General features: G+C 47.3%; 2 protein-coding genes across 2 annotated transcripts; both read left to right on the top strand.

The window, feature by feature from the left end:
- Positions 1 to 565: 565 nt before the first annotated feature.
- GGS22DRAFT_191224 (uncharacterized protein) lies at positions 566 to 2,671 on the top strand (the record flags this gene model as incomplete). Its single annotated transcript, XM_047965086.1, has 6 exons — positions 566 to 901; positions 952 to 1,335; positions 1,404 to 1,443; positions 1,485 to 1,803; positions 1,857 to 2,134; positions 2,187 to 2,671. 6 exons carry the CDS (start codon positions 566 to 568, stop codon positions 2,669 to 2,671), a joined length of 1,842 nt encoding a protein of 613 aa, XP_047816468.1.
- A 3,061-nt stretch (positions 2,672 to 5,732) lies between these two features.
- GGS22DRAFT_169936 (uncharacterized protein) lies at positions 5,733 to 13,132 on the top strand. Its single transcript, XM_047962393.1, has 2 exons — positions 5,733 to 11,753; positions 11,804 to 13,132. The coding sequence occupies exons 1-2, from the start codon at positions 6,278 to 6,280 to the stop codon at positions 12,439 to 12,441; spliced, it is 6,114 nt and encodes a 2,037-aa protein (XP_047816467.1). The 5' UTR covers positions 5,733 to 6,277; the 3' UTR covers positions 12,442 to 13,132.
- Positions 13,133 to 13,645: the final 513 nt, after the last annotated feature.

Below are 13,645 nucleotides of genomic sequence, written 5' to 3'. Positions count from 1 at the left end.
CGATCGCCTTCGAGTTATGAATCACCCACGAGAGGGGGCTTGACTCAAGTCCGTTCCGCGCAACATCGATTGCTCCATGGATGGTCTACGACTAGAGGATTCGCGCTGTTGAGTCCTCAGGTGTAAAGCTCGCGAAGGCGTGTTATGCACGATACCGGTAGATCCTATCGCATTGCATCTCCGACTATATTCCACGCAATCAGCATCGAGCACGTCGCTGCAGGCGTGATTGGCAGGGCAGAAATTGTCAGCTTTGCGCATATCTCCACTTCGTTTTGCGCCGTTGCGCAGAACTGGCGAGGCATAAATACGGTAATTTTTGAGCCGGGGGAGGAAGCTATCATCTCACCCCACATTCAACTCTCCTTTTTTCGAGATTTTCTCAAGATATTTCAAAATAAAGGGGTCAAATAGATTGAATAAAATCAACCGGATACTATTTTTGTCCCTATTATCAATATCAATCTTTATCTCGACCTAAATCCCCTGGTTGTTAATAAATGCTGCTTATGAACGACCCCTGTATCGTCACCTGCGTGATGACTTCGCATCATACTTAGGAGAAATGCTTCAAAGACCCCGAGATCTACTGACTTCTTACGACCAGTACTCAGCGAGTTCTGTCTCTTATCGTCCTCGTTACCCATACCATTACAAACAATACGACCCCTATCACAAACCGGTTGAAAAAGTTCAGCCGGTCCGCAATTGTCATATCAACGCTTTCAACTCCCTTGAGACCAATTGGAACGCAACTAAAGCGAAACTCGTTTTTCAGTGGGGGAAGATCCAAGCTCGTAATCAGCGTCGCATCAAGCGAAGCATGGTCAAAAACTCGACCACATTGAGAAATTGCATCATCAAGACACAGGTACCAGGACCGACAAGCGCCGGTGACTCGGTAAGATCCCCTGAAGAGTGGAAGTAATCTCATTCTTACCCTCATAATAGCACAACAGTGAAGCTACGTCTGTAGCCTGTTCCGACCGAGCACAAGCTTCGGACTCACTGGTTGCGGAGACCGATTCTGTGGACGGAGACTCCAAGCAATGTCTATTCGATTTTAACGTATGTACGGAAGAACTGAACATACAGAACGACGGATATAAACCTGGGGACCTTTCACATAAGAAGCGCAGATCAGCCGATCCTATGGAGAGCGACAGGAAGGCAGGCGCTGCTCGAAGACCCAGCCATTGCCAACGCGACTACGACGGTAAGAGGGCGCTAACACCAGACCAGTACGTAGCCATCAAGAAGCAAGAGGCCATTGCGCTTGTGATGGCAAAGTTCAACCAGTGGTTCAATAAGAGATTGGAGATCATCTCTTGGTTAGTATAAAAATGCCCCTTAAGACGCCTTGCGCCAATCCGTTCTCTGAAGAGAGGCTAACATACGTCTAGTATGTCACATCCTCCCATATTATGCATTTCTTTTCCAAATGTGGGGCGTCAATTCATGCTTATGATGTTAACATTTTAAAGATGCGTATGAAGCATCCGAAGCTTCAGGGAATCCTTCGGGCTGCTCCGGCGGCGCAAGTTCCGGAAACATTAATTCCGGGCAAGGCCAATCAGGCCGTTCGACTCGGTCTAAACGCCGACTAGGCGGGGATGACCAGGACGGTTCTTCAGCCGGTGGCGATGAAGGTGACCCTAACAGGGGTGGTAGTAAACGAGCTAAGAAGGAGGAGGCAGAGGCCGAAAAGAAATTTGCCTGTCCCTTTTACAAACACGACCCAAGAGCGCACAACAAGCACCGAAGCTGCGCCGGACCGGGATGGCCATCGCTTCATCGCGTGAAGTAGGTGTTGTGGGATATTGACTCTGGTCATCACACTGACAATTATATGATAGGGAACATTTGTATCGCGCACACAGACTGCCGAAACATACCTGTCCCAGATGTAACGAGCCCTTTGAAGATGCGAAGGATCTAAGCGAACATCTTCGAGCCGAGGAGCTTTGCGAGAAGCTAGACATAGTCCCAGCACTACAGGGCATCGACGAAGCCACTGAAGCAAAGCTGAAAGTGAGAAAGAAGAATGGCCTTGGCATGACTGATGAACAGAGATGGTGTGAAATTTACATGATCCTCTTCCCGAAAGCTAACCCTAACGCCATGCCAACTCCATGTAAGCCAACTCGGGTAATATTATGACGTGAAGATACTGACCATGTTGAAAGACTGCGATAGCAATGATGCTCTTCGATGCTCCAAAAGCATCGAGGAATGGAAGAAGACCAAGAAGCGGATGCAAAAGGATCTGCCGAAGAGCGTGCAGAAGAAGGTTGAGAAGTCGTTCGAAAAGGTAGAGGTCGACGTGCTCAATCGTCTTCCTGACATCGTCCGAGACTGCTTGTTTGAATTCTTCAAAGACTCATCACACGATGATCGATCGTCATCAACGACGACTCCTGCGGCAACACCAAGGGCCCATACGCCCAGTATCCCTGCCGCAAGAGAACAGCCTGCTTTGGCAACAGAGGAAATCAAGGACACCTCGCTGGACATTTCGTATTTCCTAGAGCCTGCCATGATGGGCGGGCCGGAGGATTTTGACTTCTTTGATTTCGGGAGTACTGACTGCGGGTTTTTTGACAAGGAATCAGACTCGGGCTATGCTTCCACTAGTACCGGGAGAGGCGTCACTGCTGAGGCGGAATATTGAAGGTTTGTGAGATCCTAGATGCCGCGTTCCCACCATCAATGTGCAGCTGGATGACTGCACCTCGACTCTCTTTAAATGACCGTCTCTTATGTACTGTGTTTTCAGACTATGAGCGTTGGAATTCTGATCATTTAACATGTTATGACGAAAGTCGTAGTGAGGGCTATGTAGGTCGTTGGCATTCATTAGATCCTAGGTTCGAATATTAATTAACTCGTTTTGCTTGAATATGCTTCGTTTGACGTTGACATCCTATTAATCCTTCGTTTGCTTGAGTGTTTACTGTTGAGCAAGAACTTTAATGCGTATGGAGATGTTGAATCCGATGTATAATATCCTCTTGACTATACATTATACCTGTCTTGGTAGGCAGAGTCGAAAGTTAAGCTTGAAAGCTACTCGGGATGAATGTTTTGTCTAGAAATGAGCCGATTTTTGGTATGGTTTCGTGACACCTTCTGCGATAGATTTAAACCGAACGTTACCCGATCCTCGACTGCATCCCATTGACCCATTGGGTTATGAACAAGATTGTTCTGTTTTAAATGAATCATGAATTCCGTTACTCAAAGCTAGAGTTGGATACATGACGGCCAGATTGTGGTGATTCTAATGTATACCTACAGGTCAGTTGAATATGAATTCACGGCCGTACTATAGGCTGTTAGTTGCACGATTCCAAGGTTGGGAGCTAGACAATTATACGATGTTGTTCCTGTTCATGATTGTAGACCATGAATAGTAACGGGCGCGCTATAGAAACTGTTTTCCTTTTGGATATATGTTGTTTGATTCATGATGGTTACCTGAAAAGGTAGTATGTTGTATGTCAAGCCAAGATCGATAAATCGATGGATCCAGCTTGCTTTAGTTGATGAGCACTAATGCAGGGCGACTTGGAGTGACCTGCAGTAAGACGTATGCCGACATCCTTCCCCATACTGCTATGCACCTATCGGTATGTGTAAGCCCTGGTAGAGCCTATCGGTGGTGACCAAACTTAAATGGAGAAATGGCTGCATTTTCTCCTCTTGGGGTGCCTGAGGCGTATCTCGCATGATAACTTAAAGCTCCTATAAGGTTGTTGAGAACCAGCTTCGCTTTAGAACAGGATCTTGTTCAATGTCCGTCTAGGATAAATGCGGGAAAATGGCATTATTTCGTAGAAAATAGGATCATGCCGTGGAAAGCTGCATGGCCATGGCGGTCTTGACTGCGTCTTTGACATGACGAAACACGGGAGAGCAGACTTGGATATCCAAGCAATATGCCGTTCCGGATAGATAACTTAAACCAAGCCGGATGATGGATACGTCGATCATTTCTTGACTGCTGATCCGGCGATTATTTACGATATATGACACAATCGGAGCTGGACCGATGCCACGCAAGGGATGTTCAGCCTTTCAGCTTTTGGGACACTTTCAGACAGCCAAGACAGCAAACACCAAAAAGAAATTACCTAGAACTGAATATTAATAATAAGCTGAACTAAAACATAAAAAGGGGAAATCGGATCTCATATTAGAGGACACAGTTTACCTGACAGCTCCTTTTAGTCTAGAACCCGACTTTGAGCTGTAATACTCCATATTGTATAGTTGAGATGGGTGTCCCGCCATTCGTCTATTCATGTCTCCCTGCTGGGTGATGATTAGTTCATTACGCGGAAGATATTCAACTCCGAGCCAAATGAAGTAGGCGTCACATAAAAATCGATGATTATTGAAAAATTCATAAAGGTTATGCTTTAATTGTCGTTGTCATTGTTATGCAGCGGTAAACTAGGAGATAGGATAGGACGGACAGAACGGGCAGAACGGGGGCTGGCGGGGATCAACGAATAAAGGGATGGGTAATAATACTATGATAGCAAAGTGCTAGACGAATGGAAAAACAAGATATTGATTCGCACAGGAAATTTGATTGCATCGTGAATAATTCTTAATTCTCCATGTGGCTGCCAAGTCTGTAGGTCCTGTAGGTCTAAATGAAGTTCGCATGGTAGAAGTGGTACTGCAGACGTTTGGCACATGTCAAGGTGGATTCTGTAGATGTTCAGTGGACTTTTCAATTTTCAGTGTAAGATATTATTACCTGGAGGTACATACTTTAGCGATGGTTGATTGTGGCGATCCCCCTCTCGCAAGCCACCAATTAATTGTGCCATGTGGATTTTGTGGATTTTATGGATGTATGCTTAGTGCGTGCATTGACCCCATTTGACCACATCTTGTTCATTCTAGCGGGAAGCCACGAAGTACATAATATATGTATATTCTATATACCGGTTACTTATCGCAGCATACTTTAATGTTGTGTGTGAAGTTGCAACGCTGGTTCATAAAATCACTACACTGCAACGCTAGTCTTGATGTGGTGATAGTGATACATCCATGGATAGCACAAGTACAACAGGTAGAGTACATCTTTTTTATGGCTTCGACGCCCCTAAACGTAAAGCTCAATTGTCCAATTGGATGGTGTTCCAAGCCTTAAGCTGTTTCCCCAGTGGCTCGATTCTCCTGCGTCAGCATAAGAAGCCTGCAAGCCATGGTTCTGTTTGCTCTCACAGCGTCAGGGGCCGACACACTAATTGATTTTTTAATTATTATTTTTCTTTAGCGTTCTCCTTACCTTTCCTGCTTGTGTATCCATGTCGTCCATGATGGATCCTTCTTGTGACTTGTCGTCTCGCGCATCTTGATACTAGTCCATAAAGTACCTAATTACCTTGTACCTGGCGACCTAACGACCTAAGCGACCTAGCTTAGGTACAGCGTGGTATCAGCTAGAGTTATTTGGGGGCGGACTTTAATGTTTGAAAATAGGGATAGGGATGATGGAAATACTAATGGAAGGATACTTCAATACATCAATCGATAGTGGACGGTTTAGAAGTTAGAACCTTCAGCACCCCTGTTCCTTGTCAAAACTTTGACCACTCTTGATTGAGTATCAAAGTATCAAAGTTCTTCAGTGCCTATACGAGAGATAAACCAAAACTTCATTACCCTATTGTGTGTGAATACCCTCTTTTTTAACATTCTGCCGGTCTTCGTCTTAACTAACAAGCTTCGACTATCTGAACAATTACTTTCCTTCGCCAGCCCAAGTTTTTTCATTTGTTTGATCTTTGATACCCCCCATCCTCTTCCATCACTTTTGATCTTTTTCTAAACAATCTTCTAATAATTCCCTAACTTGAAGAAAAAAACGTCTACTTTCTTCCCCCGGCCCGTACCAGCTACCAGCCACATCACGACTAGCGGCGTTTTGATTCAGAACCAAATTAGCGACGGCGGAAAAAAGACTCTATGAGACGAGTCATTAATCCATCGCATACCTTCGTTTCTAGGTCTAAGTCTAGGTCTCGGTCTCTATTTGTAACAAGTTTCCGTTTGGTCGATTATCGCCCACTTTCCGCTATTTCGAAGGAGCCGAACAAATCCCTTTGATCCTACTTCCCGCTCTCTAGATCTTCCGATTTCCGCTCTCCGCTGTCCGTACGTACCCGCGTGAGAAGCTAGGCCAAATTATACACCTTTCTCTACCGCCTCATATGCGGTTGACCGACCCGCAGCTACGGTGCGACTAACCGCTCCAATGCCCTGGCAACCGCTGCCTCGTATCGCCTTCGCCGTCGCGACCTATCCCTTCGAGACCAAGAACGACAATGAGCTTCCCTTAGAGATCGGCGATGATCTATACATTATCGAGGAGACGTCCGACGGCCAATGGCTACGGGGATATCTGTTGGCGCCTCCTTCGCTTTTGGCTGGTCTGACTTCCGTCAAGGGCCAGCCGCTAGAAGCTCGCGTTTTCTCCGGTATATTCCCGCGCAGTTGTGTTGAGATACGTGAGGTCTTGGGCGATGGCGACGAGCATTCAGAAAATAGTAGTAATTACCAAGTGGATGATGATGCGCAACCGATTGGAAGTGACTCCGGAAAGAGTGGAGTGGCCCCGAGTGCGAGGAAATCATACGCAAGAGAAGGAGAAAATGGTAGCAGGCCGCATAAACCGAACGGTACCGCGTTGAACGGGACCATCTCTCGAATCCCGGAATTAAAAATACGTGAACCGGGCGTACCTAAGCCAGCCGCGCCGGTCCCGATGCTAAGGCTCGGCGATGAGACACCTACCTCTACCATGGAACCCTTAATAGACGAAATCGCGTCATGTCTGCGCGAATGGCACTCGACGAATTTCCACGACCTTCTCCTTACTAGGCAATATACTAAGCTTGACAAAGTTTCCCAGTTAATCCAAACCCTGGACCTGTCAAGGCGACAATTTCTCCACAACCTACTTACAACTCGCGAATACAATGCGCTCCGAGAAAGGACAGTCTGGGACCTGGTTAGGGGAAACAAGCTTTGCGGAGGGGAGGTTATCGTACGCGACCCTAACGAGAGAGGCCGAGTTCTGACTGGTGACGACTCTGTTGTGGAAATTACTAAGCTGCAGTCCGTTATGAGCTTGTTGGACGAACCCCCGCAACCACATGTCGAATTGTCCGCTTTGCACCACCTAATGGTCGATATCAGAAGCTTTGCTGGCTCTTCTAATGAGCCCACAACGTTGGTGTTGTACCTCGTTAGCAAATCCGTTGGGGGAACCCTGACGACTCTCTCGGAAAGCTACATGATCGAGGTACCATCTGGTGGCACGATGGGCTATTTAACTAGGAATCCCCAGATGCGCACTTTATTCACCGACCTGACCTCCGCGGATATCGGCGACGGGCCGTCTGCTGACTCTGAATTATACCTAATAGTGAAGGTTCGTTCACCACAGCAGATTACCGTCGGCAAACCTGTCTCAAGGTCGGGATCGTTCGGCCCACCCAGCACACCATTTTCAAAAGACAAACCCCCATCTTCTGGTGGTAACAAGGCCTCGAGGAGGAGTTTGATGTGGGGGACTACAAGATCGGCATTTTCTAGAGGAGGGTCGAAACTTGATTCCCTTTCAGAGCAACCCGAGGAGCGACCAAGAACAGATGGTCTCGACAGTAGAGATGGAGGGGTACCCCCTAGCACTGCTGGGTCGAGAGCAGCGCGCCCTTCCGTAGATGGTCCGCAACCAACGCAGATGCTAGCGGAGAGAATGGTGGGTATGGGTGTATTGAGTCTCAACTCGATCATGAAACAGGACGAAGAGACAGAGCACGTTGTCACAGTTTGGTCGCCATCCGCGAAGTTCACTGCCGAAAAATATGACGCTACTGAAGGATGGGATGGCATGGTTCGCGATCTCTTGGAAAGCAAGTCCGGTCATTACGAAAAATCAAGAAGGGCAGAACGGTTGCAAATTCATCTGAAGTCTTTCAATAGCCCCGACGCCGATGCTCTTATCAAAGCAACCCCTACTTCGCTTGCTGGTATTAGCAAGACTAACAAAATGGGTTTCTCTGGTGCCCCTACGAAGCCCCGATCCGATATTTACGTGACGGTTACTGAAGCCCTTTTGTCTCGACAGAATCTAATCTCTCGTTTTGGAGCCAGTGCTACGACTATTTCAAGTAACGTACACGGCGCAAATCTTATGGTTTCCTTAGAAGTTCGACGATTGTCAGGAGAGCGAATAGAGGATTGCATATACTCTTCTTCGAATTCGGAGCCGCTGAGCACTTGGCGCTCGTTTGCTGTCGAGCGTGGCGAGCATTGGGATCAAACTCTTCGATTGTCGTTATTACCCGCTGATGTCAGCATGGCGCATGTTGTCTTGACCGTTTCCGACTTACCTAGTACACCATTCGCAATTGCCTACATGCCGTTATGGGACCAACATGCATTCTTAGGCGATGGTATGCATTCTCTTCTTCTCTATAAGCTCGACGAATATACGCAAACAGCCCAGGCTGGCCCCGTAGGCCGAGGTGGATATCTAACTCTTCCCTGGAGTGCTCGTAGTGACCCGAGCGAAGTCACTGGTCCGCTTGCGACTCTTCGAATCGAAACATATCTCTGCAGCACGAGGTTCTCTCAGGACCGAATAATCCTTGGTTTGCTAAAATGGAAAGAAGGTCCCAGAGATGAGATCCCATCGTTGCTGAAGCAGCTGATATTTGTACCTGAAATCGAGGTTGTCAAACTACTGAGCGATGTCTTGGATGGCCTTTTCGGTATTCTGGTTGAATACCAAGGCAACGATGAATACGAAGACCTTGTTTTCACAGCTCTTGTTAGAGTTCTAGGCATAGTCCACGACCGTCGGTTCAATCTAGGCCCATTAGTTGACCACTATGCCGAAAACAAATTCAACTATCCTTTCGCTACGCCTTGTCTAGTAAGATCATTCACACGACTATTGACGAAACCGACTGAATCCGAGACCGCACGAAAACTGAGAGCTACACTGAAAGTTGTCCGCCACATTCTCAAGTTCATCACACATGCAAGAGGTCAGCAGAAGGTTAAGGAGGCTGGCATTGGTATTACGGGTAGCACTGCCGGCTTTACGCGACATCTGCAGAGTATCTTCAAGGCTCTCGACTCAATGATGCGAAGCACCGCGCCAGTTCTGGTTGGAAGCCAAACATTAGCAGTGCAGCATTTCCACACCTGGTTACCCGAACTCACAGGATTGCTTACCACTGAAGAGATTCTTCATATCGCCATCGACTTCATGGATTCCTGTGCTCTAGTCAAGGGCAAATTGGTCCTGTACAAGCTTGTTCTAATAATCAACTACTCTAAGCTAGATCTTTTCTCTGGTCCGGAGCAACGATCTGCACTCAGTGCCAATACCGTAAGGTGGATCGCGCCACATTGGGGTCAGGTAGATGAAGTGACAGATCAGTGGAAAGAACAAGTTCGCCTCTGTTGTTCGGTACTATCAAGCCAGGTCGACCATCTCAATGCCGAGATCCCGGATTACATCCCGAAGATTGTAGGATCATACTTATCCATTCAAGCTACCGAATTGAAACCAAAGAACCGATTTTCACTTCTCTTCCCCACGACCTATCCTTTCCCCAGCAAGCAAATATCAGGCGATGCTGTGCAATTTGACGAGGCTTTGATAGAATTATCGGCTATCTTATCCGCGCTTGCGAACTCGCCAAGTGGGATGCAGCTTGAGTTAGCTGCCGACGACCTTACAAGTCTCCTAAAGGATACGCTTAATGTTTATATGAGTATTCTCCAGGGGGAAGCCTTCCCATCCAGTTGGCTTAGCGTGTACATATATCACCACAAGTCTACCATGAGGACGTTACAATATCTTGCTAGTATCCTTTTGGAATCATTCTTACCTCATCCCGACGAGGCGGAAGACTTTGATACGGAGCTATGGCGAATGTTCTTTTGTACATTACTTAAGCTTGTCGGTAGTGGACACTTGGCACTTGAAACATTTTCGGAACAGAAGCGAAGAGCAGTCTGGAAAATTGCTGGCGACGTAAGAGAACACGGCGCTGACTTACTGAGACGAACATGGGAAGCCATCGGTTGGGAAACGAGCACCGACGAGCGGATTCGATACGGACTAACGAAGATGGGTGGCTACCAAGTGCAATACGTGCCTACGCTGGTTGGTCCTATAGTTGAACTTTGCTTGAGCGTCCACGAAGGTCTCAGGAGAATGGCCGTCGAAGTACTGCAAACCATGATCGTCAGCGAATGGACATTAAGTGAGGACCTCTCTGTCATTCAAACGGAAATGATTGATTGTCTGGACGGATTTTTCAAAAACAAAACCATGACGGAGAGCATTTTACAAAAGTTGTTCGTTGGCGAGCTTCTTGAACGATTCGACCCACTATCTCAAATTCCAGGCGACCCTCTGTATTCTGCGCTGAAGGGTTTAATCGAAACCATTGCCGAATTTTTAGATCTTCTCGTCGCGGTCCATAGTGGGGATACAACGAGCGAGGCTTCTCATTTAATTAATCGCCTACAGCTTATGGAGTTCCTCAGAGACATGCAGAAGGAGGAGATATTCATCCGCTACGTCCATCAACTGGCCGCATTACAGTCCGATGCTAGGAATCACACCGAAGCTGGACTAGCTCTTCGCCTCCACGCCGAACTATACGATTGGGAACCCTCGAGATTAACGAGTTCTCTAACAGATCCAGATCTTCCAGAACAGTCCCATTTTGAGCGCAAAGAACGCATCTATTTTGACATGATCAAACACTTCGAAGACGGAGAAGCGTGGAGCAATGCTCTTGCCGCGTATAAAGAACTTCAAGCTCAATACGAGAGCAATGTTTTCGACTTTGCCAAGCTTGCGAGAACTGAAAGAGCCATTGCGACAATCTACGAAAAGCTGGCAAAGGGCGATAAGCTCGTACCTAAGTACTTCAAGGTTGTTTATAAGGGTCTTGGATTTCCCCTAAATCTACGTGACAAGGCATTCGTGTATGAGGGCTCGCCAACGGAGCGTACATCGGCCTTTACGGATCGTATGCAAGAACAGTATCCAGCTGCTCAGATCCTCACATCTAGTGATGTCGATAGCGAGGTCGAAGGACAGTACTTGGTGATTTCGGCTCTTAGTCCACATCGCGATCTCGGCCACCAGGTATTCCAGCGGGCTAGGGTTCCGCAGCCTATCCGAGATTATTTACTCTCAGCCCACGCCCAAATGTTCTCGGTGTCTTCTAAGCGCAGCACTAATGGTCCTGTCGAAACTCACTTTGCCGAAAAGACGATATATACCACAGCCGAGCCTTTCCCTACGATTTTACGACGCAGTGAGATTGTGGACATCAACACTTTACGGTTGAGCGCCAAGGAGACGGCCCTTGAGCGTATCGTCCGGAAGACGCAGGAAATGACGACAGTTGAGAAGCGACTCGCCGAAGATGATGATGAAGAGATTGCGCAACTCATGGTAGATGCTATCGCTATCTCAGTTGACCCTATTTCTGAGAGCAGTGTTGCCTGCTACCGCCAGCTTCTACCTGCTCCCCAATCCGAAGATGAGGAAGAGCCAGAACTTGACCAGCAAGAAAACGCAATCAAGATGGCGCTTGTTGACCATGCAATCATGATTAAGAGGTGTTTGACAAGCTTTTCTCGCAGCTCAAACCCCGTCCTCTTGAAGGGATACGAGGACTCTTATAAACGTAAGCATTCGTTATGGATTCATTTAATGCACTTGGCTAACATGATTCAGACTTCTTATCAACATTCGCACCGGAGATCGCAATATTTGCACCCGTTCAACCGTCCCGGGAAACCGCCACTAATACTCCGTCGCCAACTTGGCAACGAGCGTCCCCTACCAGCGAACACCGTCCCCAGGAGCACAAGCCCAGCGTTTCGCTAACAAACGGCGCTGGCATCGTTGAAGAAGCAGCCGTGCAGCCTCTCTCTACGAGGCAACGCGGGACGCGGCTTAGCTTCATGGGGGGCAAGAAGAGGGATCTTCCGCAGTCAAACGGCGATGCAACAAGTATGCAACAGCCATCAAAAGCTGACAGTGACTCCAATAGCCAAGTAAGCAAAGGCAAGGATAACTCAAATCGAAGGAGCATATTCCGTAGCCAATCGAATGACACGAATATCAGTTCGAATCAATACGCTCAACCCTACCCAAACGGAATCGTAGACCCGACCACGCCAGATTGGGTGATAGATAGATCACGCAAAAGTAAAGAGATAGTCGATGTCGTCGAGAGGGACTTTGATAGGCCTAACGACGGCGGGATAGGGTTCACTTCGGTCAGAAAGAGGCTAAGCATGTTGAAGCTGGGAAAGAAACCGAGCAAACCGAACGGCTTCTTTATGGGCGGGGTAAACGAGGAATCCTAGCAGGTCCCAGTTCGCGATACTGGCGTGTACACAACGGACGTTGGGAGTCAAGGGGGGGAATACCAAATTTGGCGGAGCAGGATAACGAGAAGCTTGATGAACAAAACTGGCGTTCAGGACTATCATTTTGACGAACGGGCGAAGTGGCGCCGGAACTAACTGTCGTATCGATGCTATTTACCCGCGCCGGCGGACTCTTTTTTAGGTGCTGTTTCCATTCTTCTATTTTTTCGATAAGGGCTGTCGACAACGACGATCTCTCTTCTCGGGCCTGTGGGAAAAATTAGTAGACCTACACACTTCCGGCAACGAAGTTTCAATTTCATAAGTCAAAAAAAGTGTTTGCAGATGATCAAAGTCGGGGTTATCATCTCGACTCTTATTCTATCTATATAGGAATTGAATTGTATGTATGATCTTTAATTATTAAAACACGTAATTTTGAGACTTTTCTCTTTTGTTTCGATTCTTTCGGGCTACTTACATGTATTTATATTTCTTCGATCTTTAGCAGTTTTTGGCAGGTCAGCGATCTTCCGTGTCGCTAGTCTTACCAACCGAAGGGGCTGAATAAACCAATTAGGGTAGAGCAACTCTCCCCACTAGACCAGATGTTCTTGGTGTGCAGTAGTTCGCCATCACGAAACTGCCGGGTAAATTAGAAGGGCACCCACATACATATAGGTAATAGGTAGGTAAGAATCTTTCCACGAGTCTAAGCCGAGAACAGTCCGCAAATCTCTTCGGAACCATCTAGGTGCTCGGTAGGTGATAGGTGGTTCAAATATTCGTTGACATGAACTGACCTTCCGGGAGAGGTGAGGATCAGTGGCGAGGTGTCAAATGCCTATCAAACATCCAACAGCAGCAAGGAAATCAACAGAGACCCCTGTTGAGTTCCGGGGATACAGCTTTTTAGAGAGACCAATAACATGTGACCTTGTTTTCTCGTTTCCGAACCTGTTTTCTAGTCACGCATATTCAATTCAAGTTCAATCAGTTATTATGGTTATTTTTGTTTCCGATGTCTCAGGTTATAGGGGAACGGATGCATGTTTCTTGAAACATTCCTATTTAAAGACATCCACATCCACTGGGTCTTAGAGTAACTGTCGTCATCCCGTCTTCGTAGCTGACTGGCTCCCCCACGTAAACCCTCCCAAGCTCCGCGAAATCTCGTTCCTGCAGATCCTTGGCCAGACCC

This window comes from Annulohypoxylon maeteangense (genome assembly GCF_022496945.1).
Source record: "Annulohypoxylon maeteangense strain CBS 123835 unplaced genomic scaffold GGS22scaffold_15, whole genome shotgun sequence".
NCBI lineage: Eukaryota > Fungi > Ascomycota > Sordariomycetes > Xylariales > Hypoxylaceae > Annulohypoxylon > Annulohypoxylon maeteangense.
This window is presented reverse-complemented; position numbering and strand designations above follow the sequence as displayed.